The 15887-nt window shown below is 44.9% G+C and overlaps 1 protein-coding gene across 2 annotated transcripts in view; it reads left to right on the top strand.

The window, feature by feature from the left end:
• PYGL (glycogen phosphorylase L) overlaps positions 1-15887 on the top strand; it is a 32548-nt gene that overhangs the window by 15594 nt on the left and 1067 nt on the right. For both annotated transcript variants that reach the window (XM_058666426.1, XM_058666427.1), the window contains 14 exons: positions 5267-5378; positions 5491-5573; positions 6284-6431; positions 6632-6720; positions 7355-7501; positions 7800-7963; positions 8836-8950; positions 10619-10720; positions 10829-10976; positions 11077-11135; positions 11240-11381; positions 13028-13235; positions 13360-13494; positions 13926-13992. In XM_058666426.1, the coding sequence (XP_058522409.1) occupies positions 5267-5378; positions 5491-5573; positions 6284-6431; positions 6632-6720; positions 7355-7501; positions 7800-7963; positions 8836-8950; positions 10619-10720; positions 10829-10976; positions 11077-11135; positions 11240-11381; positions 13028-13235; positions 13360-13494; positions 13926-13992 (1719 nt within the window). The remainder of the gene's footprint in view (positions 1-5266; positions 5379-5490; positions 5574-6283; positions 6432-6631; positions 6721-7354; positions 7502-7799; positions 7964-8835; positions 8951-10618; positions 10721-10828; positions 10977-11076; positions 11136-11239; positions 11382-13027; positions 13236-13359; positions 13495-13925; positions 13993-15887) is intronic.

The raw sequence follows: 15887 nt of genomic DNA, 5'->3' as shown, positions 1-15887 counted from the left end.
TGTTGAGTAATAGAGTATGTTTTTAGAAATAAACCTGTTCTTTCTTTCTCTGCACTCTACTCCTTTGAGATAAAAAGGAGCTGAGGCCAAGAGAGAAGTGACTTCCTTTAGGTCAGGTGACTTAGCCAAGATCATTTTACAGTCAGCTGCATCAAAGCTTAATCAGTTCTGTAACAATGTGCTTAGCTCTCTACTTTTATAAAATGTCATTAGTACTAAACCTGAATAAATCTAGATATCATTTATACCCCAATTGCCATATGCATGCTCACACACATATACACACACACACCTGCTTCTTAGAGATAAATGGTTTCATGTACAAGTATTTATTGGAAAGGTTATTCATGTTATTATCCATTGTTAAATAAGAGACATAATCCATAATCTTGCACAGTGTACTCTGCTATGCTGTGTCGTGTCACTTCTGGAGTAACAGCCCTGCTGTCAACTGAAGTCTTCTCATTTGAGGCAGGTACTTAGCCTGCCCCTGGATTCCAGTATGAGCCTGTTTCAGAACAGCGGTAGCCCCAGTGCTGCTTTGTGATTTGCTGTCCTTGGATCTGTTGTTAAATTCCTCTCATTGTCTCCCAGACTCCTCTGCTCCACCACTGGAGGTGCCACTTCAGTTATTTGTTCAATAAGGATGGTCTCAGGCTGGGAAATGTTTATCACCCACCATTCTTTAAAAACATTAAGAAGAGGTGGACATTGTGCTAGAGCAGGTTAAGCCCATAACATCCCATAACAAAGTGCTGGTTCCATCACTGGCTTCCAATCCAAATTTTTGCTAATGTGCCTGGGAGGCAGAAAATAAAGGCCCACATGTTCAAGTTCTAGTCACCCAGGTGGGAGATCAGAATGGAATTCCTGAGTCCTGGTTTTGGACCTGACCCAGTCCCAGCTGTTGTAGGATTGTGAGGAGTGAATCAGTAATGAAAGATCTCCCTCCCTCTCTTCCTCCTTTCCTTTCTCCCTCTCTTCCCTGATCTCTTTTCTCTCCCCACTATCACTATGCCTATAAAATACATAGCAAATTTTTTTCAAAAACTTAAAGAAAATTGTCTTTAAAAATAAATTATAGTCTTACCTATGCAAATTAAGGATAATTTTCAGTATTTTACTGCTGTACTTGATTGTTTCTGTGGTTGATGGTGCATCAATAAATGCTAGATATGGACTGGGCATTTGGCCTGTGGGTAAGACACCCACTTTCGCACTGCAGTACCTGAGTGCCATACTCTCTTCTGGCTCTAGACTTCACTTTTCTGCTAATGCAGACCCTGGGAGGCAGTGGTTGTGGTTCAAGTAATTGGGTTTCTGTCATTCAGCTTGGAGACCTAGCTTGAACCTAGCTGTGACCACTGGCTATGCAGGAAGTTACAGAATAAACGAATGGAAATGTTCTCTGCTTGTCTATATCATTCTGTCTTCCTGCCTGACAATAAATGTTCTTAGTATTATTTTAATAATTTTTACAAGTATTTGTTTACCTAACTTGAGAGACAATGCTCTCCCAGCTACTGTTGTACTTCCCAAATGCCCACAATACCCACGGTTGGGTCAGGCTGACACCAGAAGCCAAGAACTCCATCTGGGCCTCCCATACTGGTGACAGGGCCCCAGGTCCAGAAGCCATTACCTGAAGGAAGCTGGAATGAGGAGCAGTCAGGACTCAGCCCAGGCCCTCTGGCATCCTAAGCAGCAGCTTACGTATTGCACCAAACACCCACCCATCAAATAAATAAAATTCTCAAAGTTATTTTTTAAAAAGAGTCAAAACCCATGATATAGCTAATCTTTTAAAAACTGCAAGTTTATTTTCTTACATATGTAACAGCTATTTCTAACTCAGTAAAAGATCGTGCTTTTTAAAACCTGCCCCCAATTTGAATGTGAGTTGTTTAACTTATGAGAGACAGGCTTTGAAAGTAAAATAGATCATTAAAGTATAACAGTGTAAGGAATAAGCCAGCCCTGTGATTTCAAGGTAAGTTCCTGTTGTGTTTTGCTGTCTTCATTTCAGTTAAACAATAGAACATAGTGTCAGTTGCCCTTGGTGACAAAGATCATCAGGAAAGTTGTAAATAGACATCACTAACACACCAAAAAAATTCACACATGGATTTGATATTAAACTAGCAAGGGTTTGGTAGAGTTTTATATCTAAAGCTTCATCACTGGCTTCTGATGCATCAAAATAATACATAATTTCTACAGTTGCATAGTGGGTTCTACTCCTAGCTACCTTGTAGCACCTGAAAATATTTTCACAATGTATCTAGAAATCCAGCTGACAAGAGTGAATGTTTCTTTGTCCATGGTGGCAAGGATAAGTGGCAGAGGTAACATATAAGAGCTGCCCCAAGCCATGCAGGGCACTGTGAACTGCAGCCATCACCTGAGTCAGTCCCAAGTTTGCAGCTACCAGGGGTCCATGAGCAAGAGGCCAGACTGTTACATGCATGCCATGGCTTTCAGTCAGTGGAACCATTCATTTCATTCTTGTATCATTTCACGTTTGGAGAAGCAGACAGCAGAGAAAATTAGAAGGGCAGGTGATCAAGTAGGGGGAGGCTGTGGGTAAAGTAAAAGACACTTTTGTTAAGAGTTTGAGGAGATTGGAAGAGTCCATGATGCAATGTAGGCGTGCCCCTTGTGAAAGCAGGCAAGGAGGGAAGGCAGGCAGGTGCTCCGGGGAGCCCCAGGCAGCAGGCAGCTCTGAGCAGTTGGCAGGGCTGGTGCAACCTGGGCTCCAAGGCTTTTCCTTGGAGGAGTCATAGTTGGAGCACTGTGGCCTAACTGGAGCTTCGCAGAGGTCTCAGCCCCACTTTAAACTTGGAGAGGCCAGTTCTGCCTGGGGTCGTGTACATGTCAGGCTGCCACAGTCACACCTCAAGTGCTCCAGTGTGAACCCAGACCCAGTCGCCTTTACAAATGATCCTTTTTGTGTGATCACGTCTCATTTGACATGGTATTTCTTAGTGAAACATATTCCCATGAGGGTGATCTATTACCCTGAGGTGGCAGTGATCTTGAAAACATGACTGGAACATGATTAGTATGGACCATCATGTATCATGGTGCACTGTTTTGGTTTTTTTTTTTTTTTTTTTTTCGATATTTTTTTTTTGTTTTGTTTTGTTTATTATTAATTTCATTGCATTATGTGACACACATTTTTTTTTTTTTTTTGCACTGGAATTCCCCCCGCCCCTCCCCAAACCCTCCCCCTCCCACAGTGGATTGCTCCACCCCGCTGTATTTCCATAGTTCAAACTCAGTTGAGATTCTTTCATTGGAGGTTTTGACCAATCGTAAAGTCCAGCATCTAATTGTCCTGGCAAATTCAACGGCCTCCTGGTGAGACCATCTCTGGTCCAAAGGCAGAACCAGCAGAGTATCATCCCAATCAAGTAAAAAACTCAACCCAATATTTATAACCATTTACAGCATTATGGCATTAATTGACATGGTATTGATTAACCAATATGTTACTAGGAAAATGCATGTTCTCGACCACAACCTGTGACTTCCCCATAGACATTTCAACTTTGGTTTACATTCAACCATGGTCTATATACCTTAAAATGGCTATAGATTGCTATTCAGCTGTCTCTTGTCTTTTTCAATGTTAGTATTTAGCATTTTATAGCATTGAAGCGTGATTTTGCTGAACCTGGCTGTTTTTCGGGTAGTCCAACTCTGTAACTTCATTTGTACTGTTTTGGTTTTAATCCTGCCACTGACGGTGACCTTGATCAAGTTACTTCTCTCTCAGCCCCAGCATGTCATATGCACAATGAATGGGTTGCTCTAAATTATATCTGGCACCTCCAGTTTGGTTATTCTGTCCTCCTCTCTTGCATCTTTATGGTGATGAGGCAAGAAATGGAAATGGAATGTTTCTCACATTAGTCTTCAGTGCATTCCGAAGCATTCTCCTCCTCCTCCTCCTTCTTCTTCTTCAAGATTTCTTTACTTTAACTGGAAAGGCAGATTTACAGAGAGAAGGAGAGAGAAAAACCTTCCATCTGCTGCTTCACTCCCCAAATGGCCACAGTGGCCAGAGCTGAGCCAATCAAGCCAGGAGACTCTTCTGGGTCTCCCACGGTGGTACATGGACCACCCGCCATTATTTTCCCAGTCCACAAACAGGGAGCTGGATGAGTAGTGAAGCCAGGGCATGAACTGGTACCCATATGGGATCCTGGCACTTTCAATCCATGACACAAATCTGAAGATTTAGCCACTGAGCCGTCGCACCAGGGCCTACCCTTCATCTTCTTGTTCTTCTGTAATTCAGTTACCATCTCAAAAACTGAGCTAGATTTTCCAACACTCATATCATAGCCCCAAGTCAGTTCATTGTCAGCTGATTTGACAGATCACTGTAGGAACTACTGAAATAACTCTTGATCCAGCTACAAATATCTAGGATAGCATTTCCAATATTCACATGAGAGATTCTGTCCTCTAACATTCCATTTCTGTTGGTTTTTTTCACCATATTTTAAAATCATATTATTGATGAACATATGAAAAGCTTAGCCTAATTGTTTTTGAACTCTTGGTTGAACAGTACAGGTTTTAGATTTACTTATTTGAAAGGTAGAGTGTTAGGGGAGGGAGAGAGCTATAGAAAGATAGAAAGAAAGAGAGAACTTCCACCCACTAGTTCACTCCCCAAATGACCACTATGGCCAGAGCTGGGCCAGGATGACGTCAGGAGACTGGAACTCCATTCACGTGTCTTACATGATTAGCAGAGGTCCATCTTCCACTGAATTCCCAGGCTCGTTTGCAGGAAGCTGGATCCTAGCAGTGGGATTCCAGCATTAGCCAACAGTGGCTCAACCTACTATGTCACAGTGTCAACAACCATTTGTCTTTTCTTTACACACTATGTTTTTATTATTAGAGATACTGCTTGATCTGAAACAAGAAAGATAAACATTCTCTAAAAGTAGCACCATAGCATCTTATTCCACTGTGTGTCTGAGGGACACATGAGAGGTCAACATACAAGTGCTGTACAGGACCGTCAAGCTGGGTGGTCTGAGCATCAGGTGCCTCAGTTGGAGAAGAAACCACACGAGCTCTTACAGCACCTCTGGCCGCGGGTCTCTTCTTGGTTTATACTCACACAATTTGAGTTGCTGGTGGAGCCAGGGACAACATTGTGCTTCAGTCTCCATGCCTATCATTAAACCCGTGTCTCTTCACACCTGGAGAGCAGTGACCAGGGCTTTGTTTGATCCCACAGGTGGTCCTGGCTCTGCCTTATGACACCCCCGTGCCTGGTTATATGAATAACACCGTCAACACCATGCGCCTGTGGTCTGCTCGGGCGCCCAATGACTTTAACCTCAGAGACTGTGAGTACAGCATGGGCTCTGGTTTCTTTGTGAGTGTATTGCATCTTTTTGTTCTCTAGAGTCACACTAAACTTGACTTGTCTATTTCTTGTTCTTCTGGCATTCCCCTAAGTTAATGTTGGAGACTACATTCAGGCAGTGCTGGACCGAAACCTAGCGGAAAACATCTCCCGCGTCCTCTATCCCAATGATAATGTGAGTGATGAGATTGCTACTGCAACAGAAGCTGCTGTTTCACAGCACCTACTCAGTAGTCCTGTGCAACCCACACTTCACATTAAGAGGTTGTTTTCACATGCAGAATAAGCTCCATGTCTCTTCCTGCTACCTACAGCTCCCCCATCCCAGCCAAGCAAGGAACACAGGCTTGTCTAATTCATGAACTCAAAAATAGGCATCTTGTCCATGGTCAGTGACCTAGCTACCAATTGGGCAGTTCTGCAGATGAACTGCAGAACAAATCCTGCCTGGAAAGGATGAGACGAATCTCTGGGGAAGCACTGCTTCCCCACCAGACAGAAATCTCCTCCCCAGGTCACACGGCCCTGCATACCTCCTGCCCAGCCTCCTTCCCCAGGCCTGGGCTCTTCATGGTTCTGAGTTGATTGCTTCTGGCATGGGCCCTAACCTGTCCTAGCTAACACAGGCATTGGGAAGGGAACCAGAAGGGAGAAGCTTGCTGTCTCTGTCTCTGATTCTCTGGCTTTTAAATAAAAATATAAAAGTGCCTTTGCCATCACTATAATGACATTTAGCAAAGGGTAAAGGCTCCGGCTTTGGCCTTGAAGCTGTTTTACCCCTTGTGCAGTGGGCTTCCTCCCTAACATGGCCAGGGCAGGCAACGTGGATCACATTTTGCCTGCCCCTGTGCGTCAGCTGTGTTCATGTGTCTCTCTGGCCTGAAGTTTTTTGAAGGAAAGGAGCTCCGGTTGAAGCAGGAGTACTTCGTGGTGGCTGCCACCCTGCAGGATGTCATCCGGCGTTTTAAAGCCTCTAAGCCTGGCTCCTCCAGCAGTGTGGGAACAATGTTTGATGCCTTTCCCGAGCAGGCAAGTAGGGGAGAGAATGCAAGTGGGGTCAGACGCACACCCCTCTGGCTCAGCACTAACCACATTGAGAGTACATGGTGGGCTTGCGTGTTTTGTACCTGGGGTGGGGGCGGTGAGGACGTCTTGCTGGTTGCTTCTCCAGGCGTGGATGAGAATATGCAAGCCTGACCCTTGCCTTGACTCTGTCTCCCCTCCACCAGGTAGCCATTCAGTTGAATGACACTCACCCTGCGCTCGCCATCCCTGAGCTCATGAGGATTTTTGTGGATATTGAAAAGCTGCCCTGGGCCAAGGTCTGGATGGTTTTGACTTTTTTATTTTCATGCACCAGAATATCTGTGCCCAAAAGATTTTGCAAGAAGCTCCTTTTTCAATTTTTACAAATAAGTTACTGTTGCTAACTTACATCATCTGGACGTCTGTTTTGCCCTGATGTTGACATTTCATTTTCCTTAGTGCTTTCCAGAAAGAACCAGTAAAAAAATAACTAACTATATTCATGGCAGGAAACAGAGCAATAGCCTCATTGAGACTGTGTTTATCTTGTGTGTAAAACAATTTGAAATTAGACTCTCGCCCTCCAAAGACAGCTAATTGGCAATGGCTGACCTAGTTTTGGAAATTAACATTGTAAACATACTTTGAATCCACTGGGAGTATTTCAAAGGTTTTAAATCCTAAACCTGTGTATAATAAGAGACATGTGAAAATGCAAGATTTATCTGAATGTTTACTTGATTTTTATCAGTCATGTGAATAGCTGTTTTTCCTCCCGCTGCCCCAGACATGCTTCTGTTATCTGGGAGAGCCTAGTGCAGTAGGGTGTCTGATGGTTACAGACAGACTGGTGCTCAGGAAGTGCTGGAAAAGGGTGCAGGGGATTGCTCACCTGTAGAGGACAGCACTGGTGCCCTCTCCTTCCCGCAGGCCTGGGACATCACCCGGAAGACATTTGCCTACACCAACCACACTGTGCTCCCGGAAGCCCTGGAGCGCTGGCCAGTGGAGCTGGTGGACAAGCTGCTGCCCCGTCACTTGCAGATCATTTATGAGATCAACCAGAAGCACTTGGATGTGAGTCATTTTGAGACTCACATTTGTGAGTCTTTATGCAATAAGGGTGGCCATAGCATCCACAGTAGTCATTGAACATAACAAATGTGTGCAAGCACAAGGGACTCCATTTGGGGTCCCTTCCTAATGGGGCTAGAATGCAGCAAGGACACTACCCTAGGACTGTCTTAGTGTCTCAGCTCCTTTCTGTGATAGAGTCAAGCTTCAGATCTACCCTGCTCAGGTACAAGCACAGCATTCCCCCCATTTTGCTCTAAACTTGAGTGACCAGCAAGGTCTTTTCCCTCCCTTTGGCTAGAGAATTGTGGCCTTGTTTCCTAAAGATGTCGACCGCATGCGAAGGATGTCTCTGATTGAAGAGGAAGGAGGCAAAAGAATCAACATGGCGCATCTCTGCATCGTGGGCTCCCATGCTGTGAATGGGGTGGCTAAAATCCACTCGGACATCATCAAGACCCAAGTGTGAGCCTACATCCTGTGGTGGTGGGTGTGGCGCTGCCCTGTCCGTGAACTCACTGCTGCCTCATGCAGGCTTGCACTGAGGGATGAGGGAAGGCTCTGTTACCATGCTCTAGGCAGGGACAGCTGTTTGTCACATTAAAATGCCACGTGGGACACCTGTCGCCCATTTCTCAGTGCCTCCTTTCCAGTTGTAGGTCTGTTCTCCATGACAGCTTCCAGCTAATGCACAGCTAAGGAGACAGCAGGTCATGGCCAACAGATCATGGGTTCCTGCCACCCACATGAGAGACCTGGTTTAGTTTCATGGCTCCTGGTTCCTGGCCCAGTGACAGGCTACTGAGGACATTTGAAGAGTGGACCAGTAGATGAATGCTGTCTGTTTCCATCACTTTGCCTGTCACATAAATAACTTTTTTCATGCTGTGTATAAAGGGCCCTTTTGCTAAGTATAATTCCTTCTCTGAACAATCCAAATTCTAGACTTATGACCTCCTCAAAATTCCTGTTGTGCTGGAAACTGGTATATCTCTAAGTGCCTGAAAGTCAAGAGGAAAGAAGAAGATTTGGAACTTTCTAAATTATTTTTAAGACATTTTTGTTAATTCAAAAGGCATATTGACTTGAGAGAAGGAGAGAGAGATCAACCACTTGGTGATGGTTCAGCCCCTCAGTTCTCACAACAGCTGAAACTGGGCCAGGCAGAGACCGAGTCCTTCAGCTTCATCCACTGCCTCTCAAGGAGTATCAGCAGGAAGCTGGGTAAAAAGCAGAGCAGCCAGAACTTTAGCCAGCACCAACTAATGCCCACATTGGGATGCCAGTGTCACAAACAAGCTTAATCCACTGCACCAAAATGTCTCTTCCCTTTCCAGATTCAAGGACTTCAGTGAGCTTGAACCTGACAAGTTCCAGAATAAAACCAATGGGATCACTCCGAGGCGCTGGCTCTTGCTGTGCAACCCGGGGCTTGCAGAGCTCATAGCAGAGGTAACTGAGGCATGCCAGGTACAGGGAAACTAAACTCCTCACTGAAAAGCTGGAAGGGTGTGAAGTGCCCTGAGAATGCAGGAGTCGCATCTGCAGTTGCATGGGCACCATACTGAGTTTAAATTCCCTGCTGAAATTCTTAACTTTTCAGTTAGGGCCCTGCAAATTATATAGCTGGTCTTGGCTAACAGTATTCACACAGTGCATGTACTGAAGATAGTGTTTCCATTTAGAAAAAGAAGAAAACATAACATTGAAATAATAAAATAATAATAAAATCTTACTTCATGGGCATTCTTTTAAGTAGATTTCACCTTTCAAACTATAATATTGTGAAATTGTGTATGAAAAATTAGCAAAAGATTTCTTCCAACAGAATTCCTAACATATTTCATATATCACACAATATATGTGACTTGACAAAGTTCTAAGAAAAATGGAATTGAAAGATGTGATTGCATAAATTTTGAAATCCATGCTTATGAGAGATTGTTAAAGGGTTCACGTAAAGTGCATGTTATGAAAAGTTGTGCATGATTCCATTTTTTTGCACCAAAGGAAACTAATATTTAAAAAAAACTTTTAATTTATTTGAGGGTCAGAGAGAAACAGAGAGATGTCCCCATCCACTGGTACAGTCCCCAAATACCCACAGTGGCTCAGGCCAGGACTCAAAGCTGGGAACACAGAGGCAAGCATTGTGACACAGTAGGTAAAGCCAAAACCAACTTCACATATGAGTGCCAGATCAAGTCCCAGTAGCTTCTTTTCCTGTCCATCTCCCTGCTAATGTACCTGGGAAAGCATGGTAGCTTTCCCAAAGACTGGCCCAAGTGTTTGGACTCTTGCACCCACATGGGAGACACAAAAGACCTCCGGGCGCCCAGCTTCAGTCTAGCTCATCCCCACCCATCCTTGCCATTTGGGAAATGAACTAGCAGGTGGAAGAGTTCTCTGTCTTCCCCCTGCCCTCATAACTCTGCTTTTCAAATAAAATATTTTTTAAAAAAAAGCTGTGAACCTATAGCTCAATAGAGATTTTCTACATTGTGTGACGGGGAGCCATCATTTTTACTTTCACACCTGCTTCTCAGGGTCAACATTAACAGAAATTTGGAGTCTAAAGGGGAGGTAGGACTCATGCCCAGGCATGAAAATAAGGCATATGAAAATCTTTAAACAATTTTTTTTAAATTTGAAATAGTTACAGAGAAAGAGAGGGAGAGAGACAAAATACAGATACAATGAGAGATCTTCCCTACATTGACTCACTCCCCAAACAGCCACAAAGGCTAGGTGTTTCACCTGAGTCTCCCACGTGGATGGCAAAGGTTGACACTCCTGGGCCATCTTCCACTGCTTTCCTAGGCACATTAGCAGGGAGCTGTAACTGAAGCACAGCATCCAGGACTGGAACTGGCACCCATAAAAGATGCCAGAATCTCAGGCAGCAGCTCAATGTGCTGCACTGCAAATGGACCTGGGCATCTTAACTGCTACACCAAATGCCCATCCCAAACTTGTCTTTTAATTCAATTTTCCATGAACTTTTTGAAGTACCCTGGTCCTGTTGTAGGTGAGTGAGGACCACTCACCAGACAAAGACAGAGACATTTGGACCTGGTACCCATGCCTGAGTTAAAGTCACCTCTTCCTTGACATGGAAAGAAAATTGGGGAGGACTACGTGAAAGACTTGAGTCAGCTGACGAAGCTGCACAGCTTCCTGGGTGACGATGTGCTCCTCCGAGAAATTGCCAACGTGAAGCAGGTGAGGCTTCGGGTGCTGTTTTGAGGGTTCATGCTCCAGCTGTGATAAAAATGACCACCCAAGGCCTCAAGATCAATAGGCCTCTGACACGATGCCATGCCTCAACAGGAGAATAAGCTGAAGTTTTCCCAGTTCTTAGAAAAGGAATACAAAGTCAAGATTAACCCCTCTTCCATGTTTGATGTCCATGTGAAGAGGATCCACGAGTACAAGCGGCAGCTCCTGAACTGCCTGCACGTGATCACCATGTACAACCGTGAGTCAGTCTACCCCATTGCTGACCAGCCCCTTGGAGGTGGCACCACCCAGGCCACCAACGATGTCTTCTGTCCCATCCACTTCTCCATCTTTTTCAGGTATTAAGAAAGACCCTAAGAAGTTGTTTGTGCCAAGGACGGTTATAATTGGTGGCAAAGTAAGTCGGTTCTATTCCAAGGGACCAGCGGAGCCTGATCGCTTGTCACTGCTCTCTCCACTTCATTGTGGCTGCCTTCTGTCCTTTTCGATGCTTTCCCCAAGGCTGCTCCAGGATATCACATGGCCAAAATGATCATAAAGCTGATTACATCAGTGGCTCAGGTGGTGAACAATGACCCTGTGGTTGGAAGCAAGTTGAAAGTCGTCTTTTTGGAGAACTACAGAGTGTCGCTTGCAGAAAAAGGTACTGCCCTTGCTGTGAAGTGTGCAGCTGTCGGGGAACATTCTAGAGGCTGTGCACTCTGGAAATTGGAGGTGGCTGACCTCACAGAGTTAGTCATCTTGAAGAGAAGACATCATTCTTGGGTAGAAGAAGGGCCTAAAGTTGGAGATTTGCAGGTGACCCAATAGACAATGAGGTTGAGGTCCCCAGAGTCACGTCACATTGTTACACTTGCTTTGTAAGTAAATAATGTGTAAATACAGGCATGCATTGTGTGCTTTGCTCCTGCCAGGGAAAACTGGGTACTGGGGTAGCGTGCCCAAAGTTTGGGCCTGATGTAGATGGAGTCCTACCTCCCCTTTAGACTCCAAATTTCCAAAAATCTCCATGTTGCAGTCTTGCTGTACAGGGGAACTCCAATTCCCATCTCCCCAGCTGGTCCTCTGACTGACATGGTAAACAAAGCCATGTTTGCAGCATCAGGGAATGAGGGCAGACATCAGGAGGCTTGGCTGTATCTCAGACAAGCATTTCTAGATGTAGCCAGGCTGGCAAGAAGCCATGCTGGGAACCTCTAGTGGCTTGCATCACATGCTGGCAAAGCACCAGCCACATGCCAACAGTGTCTTCATCTAGGTTTCAGGCTACAACCACAGGGAGTCTCCCTTTTAGCACAGCTTCTGAGTCCCCTTGCATGACTGTTTGAGGACTGTGTGCACAAGGACGAAAGCGTCAGGCTGCTAGGAATGCTGACGAAGAGAAATCTAATCCACACACTCTCAAGGGTTTAAAGCTGAGGAGTAGTCCTGATCCTTCAGTCAAGGGTGGGCTGGGAGCAGGATTCGGGCAACTCTGTGTAAACACAGCTGTAAGATCTGCCCCAGGCAGATCTCACTGGAGGGCTTCTCCACAGAGGAAGTGGGAAGGAGGTGAGACCTGGAGAGACCCCATCTTCTCAGGCTTCAAAGGGTGACTTAGGAGATGCTCTAGGACTTGCAGACCGAGACAATGCAGTATATTTTATGAAGTAAGGGAAATCAAAATAAATCTAACAAAAACTGGAAAGAGGAAAGGGAAATGAAGGGAGAAATGTAATGCCAACAGTTACAGCACAGAGTTGATGAATACTCTGAAGTCTATAAACCAAGAAAATGCAGTATAAGCCTGGAGCTGTACGGCACATCTAAAGATGGGAAGAAGAGATTGCGTGAGAAAGACCAACATTCATCCTGTGTCACCTGAGCCTTTATCTTGGAGTGCAGATATTGTTTTAATGATCAAAACAGGCCAACTAAATAAATGTCCAGATATAACACAAAACATCCCAAGGGCAGGCCCTTGGTCCACAGTCAAGATTCCAGTTAGGACTCTCATATTCTTAATGGGAATGGTTGCATTCAAGTTCTTGCCCCTCTGCTACTCTACCCTTTGTCTGCTAATGCAGAGCTGGGAAGCTGTGATGATGATTCAAGTAATTGGGTTCTAGCTACCCACATAGAAGACCTGGATTGAGTTGCCTGGCTTTGCCCCTAGCTCAGCTCTGGCAATTGCAGGCATTTGGGGAGTGAACCAGCTGGTAGGGGCTCTGCCCCTCTCTCTGTTTCTCTGCCTCTCTGCCTCTTTTGAGAGACAACAGAATGATTCATCTTGGTGTTCTTTTCTTGTAGTCATTCCGGCCACAGACCTGTCAGAGCAGATATCCACCGCAGGCACCGAAGCCTCAGGAACAGGAAATATGAAGTTTATGCTGAATGGGGCCTTGACCATCGGGACCATGGATGGAGCCAACGTGGAAATGGCAGAGGAAGCCGGGGAAGAGAACCTGTTCATCTTTGGCATGAGGGTAGATGATGTGGCTGCTTTGGACAAAAAAGGGTAAGAGAACAGCTGCTCCTGGTATTTCTGATTGTGTTTTCTCCAGCTAATGCAGTGTAGAGAACACCGCTGATGACACGAACAGTGCCTCTCCGCTAATCTCCCACCCACCCCCACCTTGCAGGTATGAGGCAAAAGAATACTACGAGGCCCTTCCAGAGCTGAAGCTGGTCATTGACCAAATTGACAACGGCTTCTTTTCCCCCAAGCAGCCAGACCTCTTCAAAGACATCGTGAACATGCTGTTTTATCATGACAGGTAAGTTCTCGCAAGCCGCAAGAAAAGGGGGCACAAGAACATCTTAAACTGGATACATTCCACTCATGTAGACTAGCATAAATGGAAGGTCTGATCAGCCAACCTAGGCTGGAAAAAAAAAGCCCAAAGCAGCTTCTATCGACAGTACTGGGGAGTCTTTAGACTGAGACCCACACGTTTGGTATGTCTCTTTTTCCACTGGTGTACCCACCTTCCACGCACACCCACAGGATGACTTTCTTATCTATGGGAAGAACCCTGAAGAGCTTGAGTTTGGTTCAAATTCTAGTCCAGAGAAATATGAGTCCTGCAAATCAGCCACACCTGCCTCTGGGCAGAAGGGAATTTTCAATGGAATCTTAGCAAACATCTAATAATTAATCTTTTTTGTTTGTTTTTTTCTTTTCAATCATAAAAAAATTTCACAACAGATTTAAAGTCTTTGCAGATTACGAAGCCTATGTCAAGTGTCAAGAAAAAGTCAGTGAGCTGTACCTGGTAAGTTGCTGGGATCATCAAAGAAAGCCAGTAGAAATTTTATTTCTTTTTATTAGATCTAAAGAGCAGGGACCTGTTTTGTTTTGTTTTGCTTTATTATTTCTTTAATGAAAGTGAGGAAATTGTCAAGGTTCTCCTAATCAAAATGTGGTCTTTCCCGAGTTCAGGCAGAGGTTGTGATTTCAGATTTCATTAGCAGATATGAATTGTTTAATAGTCAAATAATAATCACAGACAATTTGGTATTTATTGGGCACCTGCCAATGGTAAGCAGGCCTGTCCAGGATGGTAAGGATCTCCCGCCTCTGGAAGGTGCCAAGACCACAATGTGAACAGATTCAAGGTACCTCCCCTCAATCAGCCTGTTAAGGCCACCTCTTCAAAGAGCAGAGGTGCACCCCAGGGTCACAGGGCAGCTTTCAGTGCAGATGCCAGGCCCCCAGGATTCTCAGCCAGCAGCAGGTGTATTCCACATGAGTACTGAAAGAGCCCAGATGACACTATGACTGAGCTTTATTGGCCTACAGGCTGACCATTTGATCTTTGAAAATCACACATAGGTAGCCCTGCTGGGCTACTCATGGAGTGGGGGCTGTCTGAAAAGAAATAAACTTGCACAAGAGAACAAATGTCATATTTGGATGTTTAAAAAGAATAAAGACACTGCTAGAAAAACAAAGGACTGGAGCAGTTTGTGTAAGCCTCCTCACACAGCCACCCTCCTGCATCAGCCCCATAGGTGGATTTGGTGAGTGAGTGCAAAGGTTCATGGCCTGTGACAGAAGAAAGTGACTCTCAGCTGTGCCAAAGGGACAGACTCAGAAGCTGCCCAGAATAGGGACAGCTCACTGACATTTCTATTTCTTTTTCCTAAGGCAGATGACTGGGTAGTTCTTACTGTCATCCCAGTGTCCCATGAGGGGTATAAAATAGGATTATTACAGATCTATGTTAAGGGCTGGCACTGTAGAACAGCAGGTTAAACCTCTGATTACAACACTGATGTCCCATAATAGAGCACTGATTCAACAGTAACAGCTACTCCACTTCTGATCCAGCTCCCTACAAAGGCAGCAAATGATGGGCGCAGTGCATGGGCCTCTGCCACCCATGTGGGAGATCTGGATGGAGTCCTAGGTTTCTGCCAGCCTTGCCAAGCTCCAGCTGTTAATGATCATTTGGGAAGTAAACCAATGAAGGGAAAAATCTCTCTGTGTTTCTGCTTCTAATTCTTTGCCACTCTGCTTTCCAAATAAAACAAATCCATCTTTAAAAGAAAAAAAGACCTCTGCTGATTCACAAGGCTTCTGGTACACTCATATCTAGTCCCCCCACAGCACACAGACCCAAGGAAACTCATGTTGATAGCTCTGAACAAGCAAGGCATTGCTGGAGCATGGGCCAAGCAGCTCACTGCATGTTTTCTGAACCCTGGAGAGAGCAGCCAGAAAGAGGAAAGAGAATGGCGAGACATAAAAATCACAAGAAAGGAAAACAGATCAGAGAAGAATATGAACAAGGGGACGGAAGAATGTCAAGTTGACACAGTGGCTCTCCTCTGTTGAAATGATGGCCCAACCCAAAGGAAGTCCATCTAGAAGCCCAGAATTTTATTCGGTTTTTCTTGTTCATTAGTACCCGTGACAGTCTGCTAAACAATAATTGTATTGTTGAGGCTTAATGAACCTGACCCACATGACTAGGAAGTTTACTCATTATCCACTTCGATAGCTAAAGAAAAGGGAAAGAGAACATGCTTGTTCCCATCTCATTAAGGGATGTGTTACCTCTGCATGAACAAATGGCAAGACCGTTCTGCAGTAACTTGAAGAAGCAGGGCACTTGTAGTATTTTCAATGCCTATAGTGCTTGGCTAATGGCTTTGAGTGATGTCC

The sequence above is a fragment of the Ochotona princeps genome, chromosome 6 (assembly GCF_030435755.1).
Source record: "Ochotona princeps isolate mOchPri1 chromosome 6, mOchPri1.hap1, whole genome shotgun sequence".
Classification (NCBI taxonomy): Eukaryota; Metazoa; Chordata; class Mammalia; order Lagomorpha; family Ochotonidae; genus Ochotona; species Ochotona princeps.
This window is presented reverse-complemented; position numbering and strand designations above follow the sequence as displayed.